General features: G+C 40.2%; 2 protein-coding genes and 1 long non-coding RNA gene across 3 annotated transcripts; 2 read left to right on the top strand and 1 right to left on the bottom strand.

Annotated features, from left to right (window-relative positions):
- The first annotated feature begins 163 nt into the window (after window positions 1–163).
- LOC142608895 (uncharacterized) lies at window positions 164–724 on the top strand. The gene has a single exon (XM_075780554.1). It carries the CDS (start codon window positions 164–166, stop codon window positions 722–724), a length of 561 nt encoding a protein of 186 aa, XP_075636669.1.
- Window positions 725–12,848: 12,124 nt separating this feature from the next.
- LOC142609529 (putative glutathione S-transferase) lies at window positions 12,849–14,550 on the bottom strand. The gene is made up of 2 exons (XM_075781132.1): window positions 14,081–14,550; window positions 12,849–13,482 (listed from the first exon to the last, which is right to left on the bottom strand). The coding sequence occupies exons 1-2, from the start codon at window positions 14,390–14,392 to the stop codon at window positions 13,129–13,131; spliced, it is 666 nt and encodes a 221-aa protein (XP_075637247.1). The 5' UTR covers window positions 14,393–14,550; the 3' UTR covers window positions 12,849–13,128.
- Window positions 14,551–15,226: 676 nt separating this feature from the next.
- Window positions 15,227–18,597, top strand: LOC142609530 (uncharacterized). The gene is made up of 2 exons (XR_012839622.1): window positions 15,227–15,501; window positions 18,353–18,597. It is a non-coding gene; the product is annotated as an uncharacterized LOC142609530 (long non-coding RNA).
- Window positions 18,598–19,076: the final 479 nt, after the last annotated feature.

Here is a 19,076-nt window from a genome sequence, read left to right as displayed (position 1 = left end):
TCAAAAGTACACGAATGCCGAGGACGCACTGGTAGCCATAGTGGACGAAGGAAGGCCAAGAAAAGAGGGAAAGAAGGAGGATGAACGCAGGGGGCAAAAGAGGGAGCGCACAGGTTGTTGAGGAAGTGAAGGAGACAAACGGAAGGAAGAAAAAGCTCCGCAAATGGTAAAATTCACCCTTCTAATTATGCCTGTTGACAAAATCTTGACGCAGATTAAGGACGAGCACTACCTCCAGTCGCCGAGACCTTTACATTCGTCTCCTAATGTGCGTGACAAGAATAAATACTGCCGGTTCCAGAAGGATCATGGCCACTACACGGAGGATTTTCGAGACATGAAAGGACAAATAGAAGAACTGATACAGAAAGGGAAATTGCAGAAGTATGTGAAGAAGGGAGAGTCCAGCAGGTTCGGGGACAGCAATAGGAGCCAGCGCGGATCCTCATCCAAAAATGAGAATCATCCATCCCAACCACCCCAGGACGTGATCAGGGAGATAAGCACGATCGTAGGGGGCCCGTCCATGGGGGGATCATTCAAATCCCTTGAGAAAGCCTGCCAGAGGCAGGTGAATAGCGTCCATGTGATACCCCTTTTCAAACAGAGATGGACGAACCAAGACATGTCTTTCAACGAGGAGGATGCTAGGGGAGTGAAGCAGCCATATAATGACCCCTTGGTTATAACGCTCACAATTGAGGATCCTGGTAGACAACGGTAGCTCTGCGGACATCATGTATTTACCAGCCTTCCAGCAGCTGAAGCTAGATCCTGGGAGACTGCGCCCGTTTGAATCCCCCCTTGTTAGCCTCAGTGGAGACAGGGTATACCCTAAAGGCATAGCGACATTGAAGGTCATGGTGGGGACCTACCCGAAGCAGTTGACCCGTCAGTTGGACTTCCTGGTAGTGGATTGCCCTTCCTCCTATAATGTAATTATTGGAAGGCCTACACTTAATCGGTGGAAGGCAGCTACGTCCACCTACTACTTAAAGGTGAAATTCCCCACCGAAGATGGTGTCGGTGAAGTGAAAGGAGATCAGGTCTTAGCCAGGGAATGCTACCAGGCTATTCTGGCTGCAAAGGAAAACCACACGTGGACAATTGAGGAGGAAAAAGAAGACAAAGTAGAAACTCTAGAAGCAGTGGAACTGATTGAAGGCGAAACAACTAAGATGAGGAGGATAAGAATGACCTTAAGCCCCAAGATGAAGATAAAACTCATTCAGCTAGGGAAAATATGGATGTTTTCGCATGGAGTCACGAGGATATGCCCGGTATATCCCCTGAAGTCGTCCAGCATAAGTTGAATGTAGACCCAGAAAAAAGGCCCATCCAACAAAGATGACGAGTTTTTGCCCCTGAACGAAACCAAGCGATCACTGACGAAGTCAACAAGCTATTGCAAGCTGGTTTCATTCGGGAGGTTTACTATCCTGAGTGGCTGGCCAATGTCGTACTGGTAAAGAAATCAAATGAGAAATGGAGAATGTGTGTGGATTTCACGGACCTGAACAAGGCTTGCCTGAAGGATAGTTTCCCTCTACCGAGGATAGACCAGCTGGTGGATTCTACGGCTGGGCATAAGCTATTAACGTTCATGGATGCATTTTCAGGATACAACCAGATAAGGATGGTTGAGGAAGACCAAGAAAAGACTGCTTTCATCACAAGTCAAGGGCTCTATTGTTATCGGGTGATGCCATTCGGACTGAAGAATGCAGGAGCAACATACCAAAGGTTAGTAAACAAGATGTTCAGTAAGCTGATTGGCAGAAACATGAAGGTTTACGTGGACGATATGCTCGTCAAGAGTAAGGAGGAACTGACGCACGTGGAGGACTTGAAGGAAACAATTACTACCCTCAGGGAATACAGAATGAAACTGAATCCTGGCAAGTGTGTCTTCGGCGTAGCTTCAGGGCAGTTCTTGGGATTCATGGTGTCCCAGAGAGGTATAGAGGCCAACTCGGAGAAAGTTCAAGCCATCCTAGGCATGGCATCACCCAAAACTGTCAAGGAAGTCCAAAAACTGACGGGAAGGATCGCAGCCCTCAACAGATTCGTCTCTAGAGCTACGGATACATGCCTGCCCTTCTTCAAGACATTGAAGCAAGCTTTTGCATGGATTGAAGAATGTGAGGCGGCATTTCAAGAACTTAAACGTTACCTGAGCAACCCACCCCTCTTAAGTCCAGCTAAGGAGGGAGAAAATTTGTATTTGTACCTGGCGGCATCACCCTCGGCCGTAAGTGCAGCCTTGATTCGAGAAGAGGACGGGAAGCAATTGCTGGTCTATTACGTTAGCCAAGCTTTCCAAGGAGCAGAAGTGCGATACCCTAGGATTGAAAAGATCATGTTCGCCTTAATAGTGGCCTCGCGCAAGCTGCGCCTGTATTTCGAGGCGAACCCAATCATGGTAATGACAGACTAACCCATCAGGAAGTCCATGAACAAACCTGAGGCGGCAGGGAGAATGGTGCAGTGGGCAGTCGAGCTCAGCCAGTTCGACATCGAGTACCACCCCAGAACAGCCATCAAGGCGCAAGCTTTGGTGGACTTCATTGGTGAATTCACCCTTCCAGAAGATGACAACCCTAACAATGAGAGTGAACTGTGGACGATCCAGACTGATGGTTCGTCAGCTAAAAGGAGGGGGGAGTAGGGGTCATCATAAACACCCCCGACGGAGAAAAACTCAGATATGGAGTTCAACTAAAGTTCCCGGCAACCAACAACGAGGCCGAGTACGAAGGAATACTGACGGGATTGAGACTAGGGAAAGCACTTGGGGCTAAGAACCTGCTCATCCAGAGCGACTAGAAATTGGTTTAGGGCAGATCAGGGAAGAGTATGAGGCAAAGGAGGAAAGAATGCAGAAGTACCTTAAGCTGACGAAATACCTAGCCCGAGAATTTGACAAATTGGAGTTCAGTTGGATCCCAAGAGAGCAAAACATGGCGGCAGATAAGGTCGCGAAGATGGCCTCGTCAGAAGAAGGAACGACGAGCGTGGAATTAGACAACATCGAAGAAGCTCCAACATTTTCCATTCAAAGCGTAAACAGCTAGATGACATCGATCGTGTCTTTTATCCAAGATGGGCACCTCCCTCATGACTCCATGGAGGCCAAGAGGATCAAAAAGAGGGCAGCTAGATTTACGATCTTGAATGACACTTTATACAAGAGGGGTTTCTCCATACCTTACTTGAAGTGTGTCAATGAAGAAGAAGCCAAGTACATCCTTCAAGAAGTCCACGAAGGAGTTTGTGGAGACCACGCTGGCTCTAGATCTCTGGTAAGCAAAGTCATTCGAACAGGTTATTTCTGGCCAACCATACAAGTAGATGCAGTGGAGCTCGTCAAGAGATGTGATAAGTGTTAGAGGTTCGGGAATGTCCAGTGACTACTGGCAGAGAAACTGACGACGATAGCTTCCCCGTGGCCATTCGGGCAATGGGGAATCGATATTGTTGGCCCATTGCCCTTAGGAAAAAGACAAGTAAAATTCCTACTTGTCGCTATTGACTACTTCACAAAGTGGGTCGAAGCAGAAGCAATAGGAGCTATCACAGAGGCAAGGATCCGTAGCTTCGTGTGGAAAAATATAATTTGCAAGTTCGGGATTCCAAGGACGATTATATCAGATAACGGGCGACAATTGGACAGCCAGGGCTTCAAAGACTTTTGCTCGGGACTAGGCGGAAGCCTAGGTAATAAGATTCTGCGTAGACGGATGTACATTACCGACGAAGGCAAAAAAAAAATGCCTAGGTAATAAGATTCCACGTAGACGGATGTACATTACCGACGAAGGCGAAAAAAAGAGAGTGCTAAAGTAATAAGATTCTGCCTAGATGGATGTACGTTACTGGCTGAACCAAAAAGATTATCTAAACAAAATGAAGTGGCAAGATTCAGGCTTGACAGATACAAGTTACTGACGAGTCAAAGAAGTTGACGATTTCCGAAGATCGTAAGGAAACGATCACGAGGAAAAAGTAAAGCCCATACCAAAAATACGGACAAGTACCACGTATGCAATTACCTTTGTTTTACATCTAAAAGCCCATGAAAACCGGGCCAAAAAATATTCTTCTTAAAAGCCAATTAAAATTGTTCTGGAATGTGAACCCAAAACATAGCGGGCACCCAAAAAAAAAAAAGGAAGAAAAGGAAAAAGCAATTTTTCCCAAGTATCAGGTTCAAACGTCCGTCGCAGCATCGTCACCAGTGGGGGCATCAATGGCATGGGCTTCAACGACTGGGGCGTCAATGGCAGAAGCTTCTCTGGTAGCGTCAGTCCCAGTGGCCATTGATTGAGCAGCCTCGTCAGCAGCAATCTCCTTGTCCACTTCCTCCATGTCCAGCGTCTCAAAATTCACTCTGGAAGGGTGTTTGATACAATATCTCCTCAAAAGCTTAAACCCTTTGAAATAACAGCTGAAAAGCACGGAGTTGTACTCCTCGGTCTGCTGGAAACCCTCAACAACCCTAGAAGTAACGACTTTGATTTTCTCCTTAGCCGCTGCAAGCTACTCGTCCTTCTCCAAAACCAACTGCTGCTCAACCTTAAGCTCACCTCTTAATCTCTTGACCTCCTCCTTGGCGTGGTTGACGTCCTCCATCAAAACTATCAAATCCCTCTTCAACTTCGAGTTCTCTGCCTCCAGGACCTTTATCCGAGAGATCGCGGAATCGACCTTAGCCCCCTGAGCGAGATACTCCGAGGAAAGATGGATGCTCTCCCTCAACACCTAAAAAAAATAATAACAACAACAAGAAGGAAACGAGCAAAGAAATTTAACCTCAGAACACCAACATAGATAGTGAAAAGGAAAACTTCGCTCAAGCACATTACCTGGACGAGCTTATGGAGGTGACGACCCACCAGCTCATTTGGAGGCAAACCCGAGAACACCTGCAAATCCTCTGCAATCACGACTCCATGAGCCCTGTCCACAGCTAGCCTCTCATCATCCCAGATAGTAGACGAGCAACCATTGTCTCTCCCCTTATCAGACGTGCGTGGCCTTTTTGAGGCGGGAGTCGGGATCTCTTCAACCGAGGTGGCAGGAGAAGCCATCCTCGTCGTCTCAGCGCCAAAAAAAATTGGAGTTGCGGAAGCAGTCAGAGTGACGGAGGAAACCTTCCCCTTGACACAGACCACCTTATTTCCAATACTAGACAGTGGTTCGTCCTTCTTGGACCTCATCTTCTCGTACATACCCTTGTTAAACTTTGTCGTCATTTCTGCAAGAAGGAAACACTTGTAAAAGGACAAAAGAATCAAATGCAGATGGAAAGACCGAGACTGATGAACTCAAAGCCTATGCTTTTTTCCTTCGATGTCAATACTCCGCAGAACGTAAGGGAACGGGTTAGGGCCAAGATGGTAAAAGGCAAGCATCCGCGGGTCTACTAGGTCGTCCCAGTTTTCGATGGTCTGGGCGTACTCAATTGCCTTTTCAACACGGTCCTTGTGCCTGCTTTTAAGCTTGGGCCTCCTCTTAACTGCAAAGAAGGCAAAGGGTTTAATGACGATAACAGTGGATCCAACAAAGGTAAAGATGATAGGAAAGGATACTGACGCCCCTAAAGTCGGGGTCCCCCACCAACGAAGCAACCTTGGGACATCACCCCAATCCCGGCAAGAGGGAGTCTCAAAATTGTCCCCGGACACAAAGAAAAATCTAGACTTCCAGTACTTGAAGGACGAAGGTAAACCCTTGACAATCCTGCCTCTCCTCTCCCAGGGTACCAACTCATAGTATCCATACTCTTTAGACTCTTTTAAACGATACAGATAGACGAGTTCACTCATCTTGGTCATATCTCCGTTAGTGGCCAACCATATTTCCATACAATTGACCACTATCCTCCATGAATTGGGCATGAGTTGCCCGGGATCAATACCAAAATGATCCAAAAGCTCCATTATAAATGGATGAACAGGGAGCCTAAGTCCACAAGTGAAAGCGGCCTCATAGAAGCGCACTTCACCGGGAAAAAATTGGCACGCCCTCTCCTCATCATTGGGCCTACGAACACGAACCCGTTCTGGAACTTGAAACCTATCCCTAAATCTACCCACGGTGTTAGCATCCAGCCCACACACCTCCACGAGGGCATGAAAGGCCCTAACCTCTCTAAGGGTCAAGAGGGTCGTATTCCCCTCTACCTACTCACCACTAGACGATAGCCCAGTCTCGAGATCACTGGACCTAACCTCAGACATTGAGCCTTGCTCCCTCACCAAACCCTCAAACCAATTGACTGACTGACGAAGCAAGGGAAACAACTCACCCAAAACAACACCCAAGCTATTACCCTCGAAAATGAAGCTCTCAAGGTTTGGGAAAACACCCAAAGACCCCCCTAAGCATGCATAAAAAGAAAGGAAATTGAGGGACAAGCTATCCTAACCTCAGAATTACTGACCATGAACACCCAAAGAAAAATGCAGAAAAATAAGAAAATACTAAAATTCCCGAAAACTGAAAGCAGAAGCCAAAAGAAAAGAAAAATCAGATATTTACAATCACCAAAGAGGGAGAATAAGAAAGAAAAGAGAAAGAAAAGCGTACCTCAGAAAAGAAAAGGCGAGAAGCTCAACACCAACCGCGCACCAACTTAAAAAGAAAAACAACAAAGAAAAATTGAGAGGAGAAAGCACTCAGAGACACAACTAAAATTTTAGAGAAAATGAAAGGTACCATAAGGAGAAGAGAAGTTTAAAAGAGAGATCAAGGCAAACTGAAAATCAGCGGGAAATCCAAGGGCCATACAATGAGGACATAAGCCCTCTCCAATCGTAACATGCCACATGGCCACGACTAGCATAACGCCGTCACTACGCATTCAATGCGGGGCAAAATCCCAAAAGTCGCCTGCAAAAAAAAAAAAAACCTTTCATCTTCTACGATTGTCAGGACACGTCATGATGACCATAGAACTTGGGGGCAGCTGATGGGACTGATGAAGTCAAACACAGACGAGATCGCCTCCACAGACGAACCTGACCGAGTATCCGCATCATTGACAAGGATGTTAAGACTATTCAATGCTGCCAATAATGTCCCGAACGGTTATGAAACCAGCTGGACAAGCTGTTGGAAACGTATTGAATTCCATTACTCCGTTGGAGACGTTATCAAGAAAGATATTAACACCACAGTACCATCCACAACGGCTAGAATCCAGAGGGATATATAAAGCCCTCACAACGCCAATACAAGGTACACACATAGTCAGAAGATATACTGAGTTATTTTGTTTTATTGTTATAAACCTTCTTTCACATTGACTTTGGCATCGGAGACGTTGTGGCAGGCACCACACCGATGACCATTTGAATGAGCTCTTGTTTCCGTCCTGACACAGAAGTGTGACCGGCCCTATTTGGACGACCTCATAATGACTGACGAACTTTTCCTTCATCATCCCTTTTGCTGAATCAACACCCTATGAATACCTATTTGGCACTTCTCCTAACTATAGTTAGCTTAGAGACTCTAATTGTGCCTAGTTTTTCGTCCTTCAACTTCACGAGTGCAATAAATTACAATCACACTCTCAGTATATGTTGCTGTCTAGGTTACAATCTTGAACAAAGAAAATGTATAAATGTCACAACTTATAACCAAATAACTTAGTCTTTTGTCATATTGTCTTATGTAAACATAAGATTATCCATACCTTCCCTATTCCACAATTTCAATCTTTTGTTGATCTCTCTATTGAGTCTCATTCTTTATGAAACAAAAAACAAAAAAAATCTATAGAGGCAATTGCTCCTACTTTGGGAGAGTCCTAGTCATATTTTCAATGAGGAATTTGATAATACAACTGGGGGGGGGGGGGGTCCCTCTATTTTAATGTCAAAATTTTGAATAAAATTTTGATAATGGTCCATTTCATTTTTTTATTATAAAAAAGTACAAATAATCTTTAATTTATTGTTCTCTAATTTATTTTCCTTTTAATATTAACCTTTTGTCATGTGCCATTAATTTTAATTAAGAGCATTTAAAGCATAAATTTATTTATAAAAATATCTTTATCTCGTCTTTAGTTGTTAGCTTCTTAAGGTCATTTAGGTTCAATTCAGTTTCCAAAATTTGATTGTACTTCCTGTCATTTTGGCAAACAAACAAAATTGCCCTTTAATAATAGTGACTCTTTTTCTTCAACGCCTTTTGATCTTATACATTCTAATATTTGGGATCTGGCACCAGTACCCACTAAGGGGGGATCTCGATATTTTGTCATATTTGTGGATAATTTTTCTCGATATACTTGGATTTATCTGCTTCACCATAGGTCTGAACTTGTGTCCATTTACCAAACATTTCATAGAATGATTGAAACACAGTTTAATAGCACCGTTAAGATATTTCGGTTAGATAATGCTCAAAAATATAATGATAAATTCTTCTTGTCCTTTCTAGATAGCAAAGGTACTCTCGCCCACCGGTCTTGTCCTTACACCTCTTAACAAAATGGTCGTGCAAAACGAAAACACCGCCACATTCTTGATGTTGTCCGCACCCTTCTCATTTCTGCCTCTATTCCTGAGCGTTTTTAGGGTGAGGCAACACTCACTGCTGTTTACACCACTAATCGTGTTCCATCATCGACCATACACAACAGGTCACCATTTGAGCTCCTTTATGGTCAAACCCCTGACTACTCATCTCTTCGGGTTTTTGGTTGTGCTTGTTTTGTCTCTCTTCCTTCTCATGAACGAACAAAGCTCCAGCCTCGTGCTCGTCTCTATTGCTTCCTTGGTTATGGTGTATCCCAAAAGGGTTTTCTCTATATGACCCCATCACTCATCGCCTTCGTGTCTCCCGTCATGTTGAGTTTTGGGAACATTGTCCTTTCACGAGTCTTCAGTAGTTTCTTGTGTCCTCTTCCTTAGACTCTCCCATTTTTACTGATCTTTTCCTTCCTCATTATCCTAAATTTGTGGAGGATTCTTCAACATCGGCTACCTCTCCAGAAGACTTATCTCTAGTTTTTTCCCCGACACATGACCCACCTATCTTGGATCCTGTGGCACCATCGTCCCCTGAGTCTCTTGTTGGTCCTGACCTTCGTCACTCTACTCGAGTAAGCGTTCCTCCTCCTTGTCTCACTGATTATCACTGCTCTTTTGCTTTTGCCACCCTCTATGAGCCTCACACCCATCGTAAGGCCTATACTGACCCTCTTTGGAAGCAAGCTATATTTGAAGAACTAGATGCCCTTCACAGAAATCACACTTAGGCTATGGTTGATTTGCCTCCTAGTTAATTTGTAGTAGGTTGTAGGTGGGTATACAAGATCAAGACCAAGGCTGATGATCTGTTAAATGATACAAGGCTCACCTTGTTGCCAAAGGCTTTACTTAGGAATATGGCATTGACTATGATGAAACTTTTACTCCTTTTGCTCGCCTTACATCTGTTAGATGTCTCATTGTTGTGGCTGTCATTCGCTGTTGGCCTCTTTATCAGATGGATGTGAAGAATTCTTTCCTCAATGGAAACCTCCAAGAAGAAGTGTACATGCAACCACCGCCTAGCTATACTAACTCAGGCCGTCAAGTTTGTCGCCTTCATCGTGCTCTTTATGGCCTCAAGTAGGCTCCTCTGGCTTGGTTTGAAATGTTTAGCTCATGACACTGCTCTCTTCATTCGAAGATCCTTTGTTGGTATCACTCTTGTTCTTATTTATGTTGATGACATGATTATTATTGGAGATGATTCTGCAGGTACCGCTCTCTTCAGCACTTCCTTAGTCAGCTTTTTGAAATATAAGATTTGGGCACTCTCAGCTATTTTCTTGGGCTTGAGGTTACCTCATCCTCTGATGGATACTATCTTTCCCAAGCTAAATATGCTTCTGACCTTCTTTCCAAGGCTGGTATCACAGACAACAAGACTGTTTCCACTCCCTTGGAATACAATGCCAAGCTCACACCCTTGGATGGTAAACCTATATCAGATGCTACTCGTTCTTGTCAGCTAGTTGGTAGTCTAATCTATCTCACTGTCACTTGCTCGGATATTTCACATGCCGTGAGTATGGTTAGTAAGTTCATGGACCCCCCTCATTTTGTCTATTATGCTGCTATTCTTCGGATTCTCCAATATGTCAAGGGCACACTTTATCATGGTCTTCACTACTCCTTTCAATCTTCTCTCAAGCTCCATGCTTATTCAAACACGGATTGGGCAGGTGATCTAACTAATCGATACTCCATCACAGGTTTTTGTTTCTTGTGGGGTACTTCTCTTGTCCCATGGCGTAGCAAGAAGCAGGATGCGGTTTCCCATTCCCATGCTGAGGCTGAGGCTGAGTATTGTGCTCTTGCTGACACCACCAGCGAGCTTGTCTAGCTTCGATGGCTCTTGGCTGACATGGATGCTCCATAGCCCATTGCTACTCCTCTTTATTGTGATAATCGTAGTGCTATCTTCATTGCTCATAACGATGTCTTCTATGAATGCACCAAGCACATTGAGATCAACTGCCACATCACACGCCAGCATCTCAAGAAAGGCAATCTCCAGTTATTCTCCATCTCCTCTGCCGACCAACCTGCTGATATCTTCACCAAAACTCACCCGCCTAGTCGTCTTTGAGATCTAATATCCAAGCACATTGCACTAGTACTTTTTTTTTCTTTTTGCTAAAGCACTGATACAGTGATACTAACTTGGGGGTGGTACCGTGGTACTGTGGTAGTGATAATATAACTTAAGATACAGTGATACTAACTTCGGCTACTATATATGCTTCGACTAATATATATATATATATATATATATAAAAGCAAAGAAAATTTATAAGTTTAAAGTTTTAGAAAAATTATCTAGCAAAGATATAAATTATAAATTATATATATATATAAAATATAATATAGCGGTAAACCCGAAACGGTACATCGGTATTGACCGATACCCGAAATATATCGTACCGCTAGTCAAAATGGTACAGTCTCCGATACGACATTGACTTCCTTGGCATAAACGGAGCCTACACCACAGAAATTGAATGATTACGGTACTAATTATACAATCCTTTGAAAGGACAATAATTATACAATCCTTTAAAAGTACAATAATATTACATGAGTTCGGTTAATGAATGCCGGCATGCAAAGGTTTCCTCGAACTAGGCGGAAATTGGCCCATGAGTGCAAAGGCAGAAGGGAGCTTAACTGCCAGACCCACCCGTCAAGTAGGGACAAAAGTCAACCTTAGTGATCCGACAGTGCTGAGTGGAAGGCTTACACCCCATAGAAACTGTCTACCTAAGACTGTCCCTTGGTCTGTAAGCCTTGACACAAGGTTAGAATTCTATCTCTTCCAGAGTGGTATCTCACTGACGGCTCCCCCCCTAGCGGAAGGGGGCCTTCTTCACCCTCAACCTAAGCTGCGCAAGAAAGGCCCAAAGCTAGTCCCAAGGAATAGTGAAGCTTCATAGGGTCTTTTTGTCCGGATGCAAGTAATTAGCGTGTTCATATACATGTCTATTTCACCGAGTCTCTCTTCAAGACAATGTCCAAATCGTTACGTCTTTCGTGTAGGTTGGACGAACGGCATACATCAACTATCCATAATAAAAAAAAATTATGAAAAATTGAATAAGCCGTAAAATTAGTTAATTATTTTTTCATTTTTCAATAAAAAAAGTTTCCTAAAATTGTTTACTAACATATACCCTTAGGGCATATGTTAGTAAAACTCATATTATAGTTTCTCTTCTCATATTCTAAAATATTGATTATACAATACTTTTTAAAATTACAAATAATATTATATTCCCGACTATCATATGATAGTAAGTTCTATTAACTAAATTCATAATGAGACTCATTAATGTCATTATCAATGATGCGAAATGAAGGAATTCAACATTATTATATTTTTGGGGTATTATATAATTTTTAGCTAGGATAAGTTTCTTTTGGTTTATTTTTAATTGTATTTCATGTCAATTATGTTAGTTTTTAGACCCCTATTAACAAAGTCTGTTTAACCTAAGTTTATTGCCAAGTTAATACATAAGCCAATTATGTAGATCTAGATTAAGCATTCATCACAAATATCATGTAGTAGAAAATTAAATGCATTTTAGATATGATAACCTAAGAAAACCAATGAAACAAACCATTTTCAAGGTAAAAAACTTGCGAGGGAACTACCCCAAGAAAGCAATCCACTATATCAAATAGAAGTTTACAGTCATGAACATATAATTCGTAGTAAACTTAACTACGATTATCAAACCTAGAAATGAAACCCTCAGACTTCTTTAACGTAAACCTGTTCCAACATAAACCTCTACTTCATCCCTTTGGTCTTTAGTGTTCTTGATATCCGAGGCATGAGTTGCAACTTTATTCCATTGGTTTTGTAGTATGAGAATGATCTCCGGTAGATGCTTGAAAGAGTAAATAGCACAAAACTTCTCAAATCTCAAAAGAGTAGCTTTTCAAGACTTGAAAAATGTGCTTTAGGGTTTTCTTTATTTACCAAATAGGTCTAAACTAAAACCTTAAACGTTTAATGGTCTAACGGGCTTTAATTAAAATTTGCAAATCGCATCTCAATTGGTTGAGCTCTTCAACTTTTCAATTCTTTTTCTTGCCACTTGTATGTTCTTGAACTCTGACTTGTAGCACTTTGAGCAATATCTAAAACACTTTATAGACACTAAAATCTATTCCTAGACAAGTTTATGTACTCGGTTTGCCAACACATAAATCATTTAGAACCTAAACATTTATACTTAAATATATAGAACCTAACTAATTAGACAACCAACTTGCTTTGCCATTCAAGGCTCAATCTTTCAAGTGATAACCTTATGGTATTGATAAGGGAAATCTTTTACGGTACATAATTGTGTTTTACGAGAGAACTCATGACTTTGAGTCACAATTTGAACTTTTGTGGCTTCATGAGTTCCCTTGTAAATTGTAGCTTAGGTATACTATATATGTGTATACTAGAGTGTGCTTAATAGACACTACTCAATTACAAAACACATTAGGGGAGCCTATATATAACAGAGGTGGATTATTTATGTAGTAGATATTCACCAACTGTTAGTGGAGCGTGTAAATTCATCTATTTGGACGCATTGCCGCTCTTAAAGCGATTTCGTAAATAGCCAATTAGTTTATCTCTGGGAGGTAGACTTTCCTTGATAAAACTGTTGCTCAAAAAGTCATCGATCCAGTTACATAGTCTAGGAAGTTTCTCTTTATTCAACAACTCTACCCTCGCAGCTTCTTCATAAACTCCAAGGGAAAAGCCTACGACGACAGCAACAATGTCTACCAGCCCAACATTTTCTCCTCCAAAGAACTTCTTTTCCTTTAGCTCATCTTCTAGTATTTTTAGAACCACAGATACTTCTTCTACAGCCTTCTCACGCTCTTTCTCTTCGCCCCAACAAGATTTAAATATTGCAGGGAAACACTGCAAAAAGAAATAGAGTACACACTTAAATTTTAATGTGAGATATTTTATGCTTCATTTCTAGATATACATACATATACTTCGGTACACACATTCATATATCATTTATCATATTTATAAATTAAAAAAAAAATTTGTTATCATTTATCAATTATCATACATATTGGAAAGTATAATTCATTTCCCATGAAAGTGAAGACCAAATCAGGATATTGATTTGCAAAGGAAATCATGGGATTGGTAATTAATCACGAGATTGATCGTCAGAAAAAAGAATAAGAAAAAATTATAGTTGACTTTTACATATGATCTTCATTATAAATATAGACTATTGTAATCATGTGGATGTAGGCCAACTAGGCCAAACGTAACTCTCATGTTCTCCTTTGTCGTCTCTTATTTTTTGTGAAATAATTTGTTGATGCAAAAATTAAATAAGAGAGAAGATAGAAATCAACATAGCCAATTTATGTGGTTCATTTTCGGATAATCTTTTGAACAACAGCATCAACATAGAAAGCCAATTATGCCACCTTTGATCAATGCTAAGACCAAGTGTGTTTCCAAGACAAAATTTCTATTTAAGAGAGAAAATTGCCTTCTCGTCTATGAACTTGGCCCAGAAACGTGCAGTGGCTCTTTCATAAGGATCTTCAGGCAAGATGGGATAGCCTTGCCAGGTCTCATCAATGTATTCAAGAATAACAAGGGACTCCAACACAGGCTTTCCGTTGTGAACGAGAACCGGAACTTTTTTGTGAACGGGATTGTATTTCAGAAGCGAAGGACTCTTGTTGGCTAAATCTTCATCAATGTATTTGTATTGGACTCCCTTCAGTTTCAGAGCAATTTCTATTCTGCATGTATAAGGACTCCCCCTAGTACCAAACAACACTACCTCTTCACCCATTATGACACTTTTGTGGCCTTGCACTAAACAATTAAGTTCGTGATGCAATTCAAATGTTTGGCTCCATCTTTTGGATCTGATGCCTTTTATAGAGGTATAGCAAATGGATGAATCTGAAATCTCAGTCAAGTCAAATCGTTCTACAAATTCTAACGTAGATAGATCATTGATGATACCCGAGGTAAAAAAAAAAAAACCTGAGGTAAGAGATGATGTCAGGATGTCAGCCGCCTTAATTACCAAGTTTAGGAAATTTGGAATATTGTTGTGATACTCGGTCAATCATCAAAGAGCATAAATTACAAAATCTACCCAAAGTGATGTAGACACCTCACAAGTGCACGGTTTATACTTTTCAAAGAAAAGGAAAATAAAAAAATCAAAAATCAAAAGCGCTCTCTAGAAATAAATGGGGCTTAACAATGTTTGAACTATATGTTGTTGAATGCGGTCCCAAATGGCAAATTGTCGAATGCTTTCATGGCTGTGTGCTTGAAAGTGGATGTAAATTGTTTATATCGAAATGTTTCAACTCAAGAGGTATGAATGAGCAAGGCAAATATACATATATATAGATCACAATTAAGTTTAAATAGGCCTTTTTTTTTTTTTTTTTTTACAAATACACACATGAGAGTGAGGAAAGAGGAAGTTAAAATAGACTTAAAGCATTTCTCAAAAAAATAAAATAAGGGGTAAATTTCGCATACTTACCCTGATAATACCAATTAAATGCAAAACATTCTAAAACCCACCAATTTAACCCTCAAAAGACAATTTTATCCCTACCCTTAAGTGATAATACAAATCTTCCTCTTCTACTTTCTCTCTCTCCATTCCTCTCCCCTTCTCTCTTCTCTTTCTCTCTCTATCTCCCTCAAAACCCACAGCCCAACAAACCCATATCACCCACAGCCACTAGAAAAGCCACTGACCACCACACTCATATCATCTTCTCCGACAATAATTTTGGCATTGTTGACCGGGAACGAAAGGCTACGCTGGCGGATCGAGCCGTATAGTCTCTTAGCGCCAAGAGGAACAGTGTTCCGAATCAAAATATGCTGAAACTCATCCTCAAGTTGAGACATCGCGTGCTGAATCACCAAGTAAGCCCGATCCATAATCTTCAAATCGGACCTCACCGAATAGAAAGAGAAGTTTTTTGTTTTGTCTAAGCTAACATAAATAAATCTTATAATTTTATGGATGATTGTTCAGTAATTTTATCATGTGTATATGTATTGGTTTCTTGAAAAGTTAGTGGATGTTTCTAGGTTTGATTTAAAAATGGGTTCTTGGTGGTGAATGTTTTGTTTGTGTTGAATTCTGTTGGTTTGTAGAGTAGGTTTCTGGGTTTTGATTAAAAATGGGTTTTTGGTGGTGAATGGTTTGTGTAAATGTGTTGAATTTTGTTGGTTTTATAGGGTATGTTTCTGGGTTCGACTAGAGATGGGGTTTTGGTGTTGAATAATTTTGTGTTGGTTTTGATAGGGTAAAAGAAGAATTTATAAGAAAAGAAAGGAATGGCAGAACAGAGATTGGAAGGAAGCCAACCAGTTGATCTCCAGAAGCACCCTTCCGGGATTGTCCCTACCCTTCAGTGAGTTTTGAGAGAGAGAGAGAGAGAGAGAGAGAGAGAGAGAAGGGGAGAGGAATGGAGACAGATTAGAGAGAGAGAAAGAAAGTTAGGGATAAAATTCACTTTTGAGGACTAAATTGGTAGGTTTTAGAATATTTTGGACCTAATTGGTATTATCACAAACCCCAAGGCAGGTTTGTAGAATTTACCCAAAAAAAAAATGACTTAGAGCATTAATATTAGTGGTACTAAAAAGTTATATTGTTATTTTTAACACCATCAAATACAAAAATATGGTTACACAACTCTAGTGCATAGTTACTTTTCATTGTGCAATATAGCTCATAGGTAAAAAAAATATATATTATTTTATAGTTGTGTTTAGACTTATAGTAATATTTGTAAATTTTTAGACCCCTTAAAACATCAGTTATTTAACCTAGTTATTTAGCCAAGTGATTACTTAGGTAAATTATTCAAATCTAGATTAAAAAAATAACAATCATATTATGTAAGCAATGGATAAAGAACACAACGATATGATAACTTAGGAAAACTAAACCTGTAAAAAACTTAGGGAAGATTTAACCTAACTATCCTCAAGGTAAAACAAATCTACTATGAAAGAATTGAAGTTTTACAATAGCGATTTAAACCACTAACATCCTATTGCTACCTCGAATAGAAAATTTACTACCACGACCACATGACAATTTCGAGTCTACGGACTACTTCTTTCTTAGATCCACAGCATCCACAAGTATACCACTTGTTTTTCTTTAAACTCTTTATGCAGCAACTAAAACAATCACCAAGCTCTCGACATCAATCTCGATCTTAATAACCCTAAATATGTACAAAGACAAACACCTCTAGATCTCACAAGAGATTCACACACACTGTAACAACAACCTTTAAAACATGGCTAGGGTTTTCTATTTATATGAGACATAAAACATAAAACCCTACACATCAAACTGGGCTTGAGCTAAGTTGGAAAATTATGCAGAAAAACAATCTGCACGAGTTTCGATCAATCGAATTTAATTTTCAATCGATTGAGCCTTACAAAAATTGTATAATAATTTCCTACAATTACTCGATTCCAACTTTACATAAACACATACTTTGAGTAGCATAAATCTAGATTTTAAGTTTTGATCATGGTTTGCCAACATATATATATTGAAGTTCTAATACATTAGTTCCTAATTTCTTATAACCTAACAATATTTAATTAATTCCCTTTGTTTTTTTTTTCTCTCTCCTCAGACTTCTTCCTCCATTTTCCTCATCTTCTTTCTTCTTCCTCCACCGCCAACCACCATCCTGATCTCGTTATCCAGTCGCTAGCCCAGCTCTGACCCACCCCGATGCCGACCCATCTCACCGATCTCCCCACCCATTCCGCCAACAAACCCACCATTACTTCCATCTTCATTCTTTAGTCACCGCTATTCTCTCTCTCTCTCTCTCTCTCTCTCTCTCTCTCTCTCTAGCAGATCGGCGTGTGGAAGATCAATGTCCCAAAGTTGTGTGCCTCACGGCAAAGCCACCACTAACCCCCTCACAACCACTCACTCAAATCAACCTGTTACCTCACCTCTCTCTCTATCTCTCTCTCTATCTCTTTGGCAAAAATGTGAAATTAGAGTTTTCTGGTGGTGATCTGGGTTGGCTTTTAGTTTTTCAGGTGGCTTACGATTTGTGACTTCAATCTGCTGCCCTCTCTCTCTCTACTATTTTATTTTCTCTGCTGTGGGTGTGGTGGGTCTATGTTTGTATTGCTAGGTGTGGTGGGTCTGTGTTTGGCTGATTTAGGGTTGCTGGGTTTGGGGTTGCTAGGTTTGTGTTTGTGTATGTGTTGTGGCTGATTTGGGGTGTGGCTGCTGGCTTTTTAGTTCTTCTTCCCATAGGAGTTTCACACTAGTTGTGGTGGTGATGGTAGTGCCGTAAGTGCTTGAAAATAGTGAAGAATAGAGAAAAATAATAATAAATAAATGAATTATTTATTGAAGTAGATATATTATTTTATTTTATTATTTATGTTATTTTATTGTGTTGAAAGTTAAAATAAAATCATTGATGTTGAGTATTTTGTTATATATTATTTCGAGAAACACTATGTACACAAAAACTTTATGAAAAAATTTAAGTGGCAAGTTGTTACTAGCATAGTTTTAAAAACTGAATCGGACCGGACGGTTCAATCGAGAACTGGACATCAATCCGGTTCGGTTATTCACAAAAACGGAAAATTAACAAAAAACCAGGAGAAACCTTTAACTGCTGGTTTAACCGTGAAACCTGAAATCAGTTTGGTTTAACTGGTTTTGCAAATATTTGAAGAGGGGCTGAAACAGTGAATTTTTTTGCAGAAAATGCTACATTTTTCTTAGCTCTGAAACGGTAGGAGCACAGCCACAACTACGATTTAGGTAAGGAGAGAGAGAGAGAGAGAGAAAGAAAAGGATCAAATCATAATGCATGTTCTTCTATTTCTCAGGACATAATCCTCTATGGCTCCGCCACTCTTCAAAATGCAAAGAGAGAAATTGGATCTTTAAACTGAATTGTTTTTTTGAGAAGCAAATAAAATAAAACAATGGGAGTAGAGGACTTACTGACGTATTTTTTATGTTATTAATGTTGTATTCTTTTGAGAGGTAGATGAGTGGTGGATAATTAATGTTTAAGAGGGTAGGCAACAAAGGTGAGTGTTGGAAAGTAGGAAATCGTGAGTGACACAACTGCTGACTTTACTTTTTTTTTTTTCATATATATAATATAAATAATGCTACAGATACAAACTAATTTATAAAATTTTTTACAAACTGTTGATGTGATAAATGATTATTGGTAAATGAAAAAATGATACTAATAGTGGGCCTAGATGAAAACCAATAAAAGGTTGGCCACATCAGCATTTTGTAAAAATATTGCAAAATAGTTTGTGTCTGTAGTATTACTCATATAATATTATTACTTTTGAATTTATATTAGTGGTGAAGAGTGGAATATTAGGAAAATGCTAGGGCTATAATTTTTTTACACAACTTGTTTATGTAGTAAGTCGTAAATAGTAGAGTAAAAGTGGTGGGT

The sequence above is a fragment of the Castanea sativa genome, chromosome 9, assembly GCF_040712315.1.
Source record: "Castanea sativa cultivar Marrone di Chiusa Pesio chromosome 9, ASM4071231v1".
NCBI lineage: Eukaryota > Viridiplantae > Streptophyta > Magnoliopsida > Fagales > Fagaceae > Castanea > Castanea sativa.
Note: the sequence above shows the minus strand (reverse complement) of the source record. Positions and strands in the feature narration are given on the sequence as shown.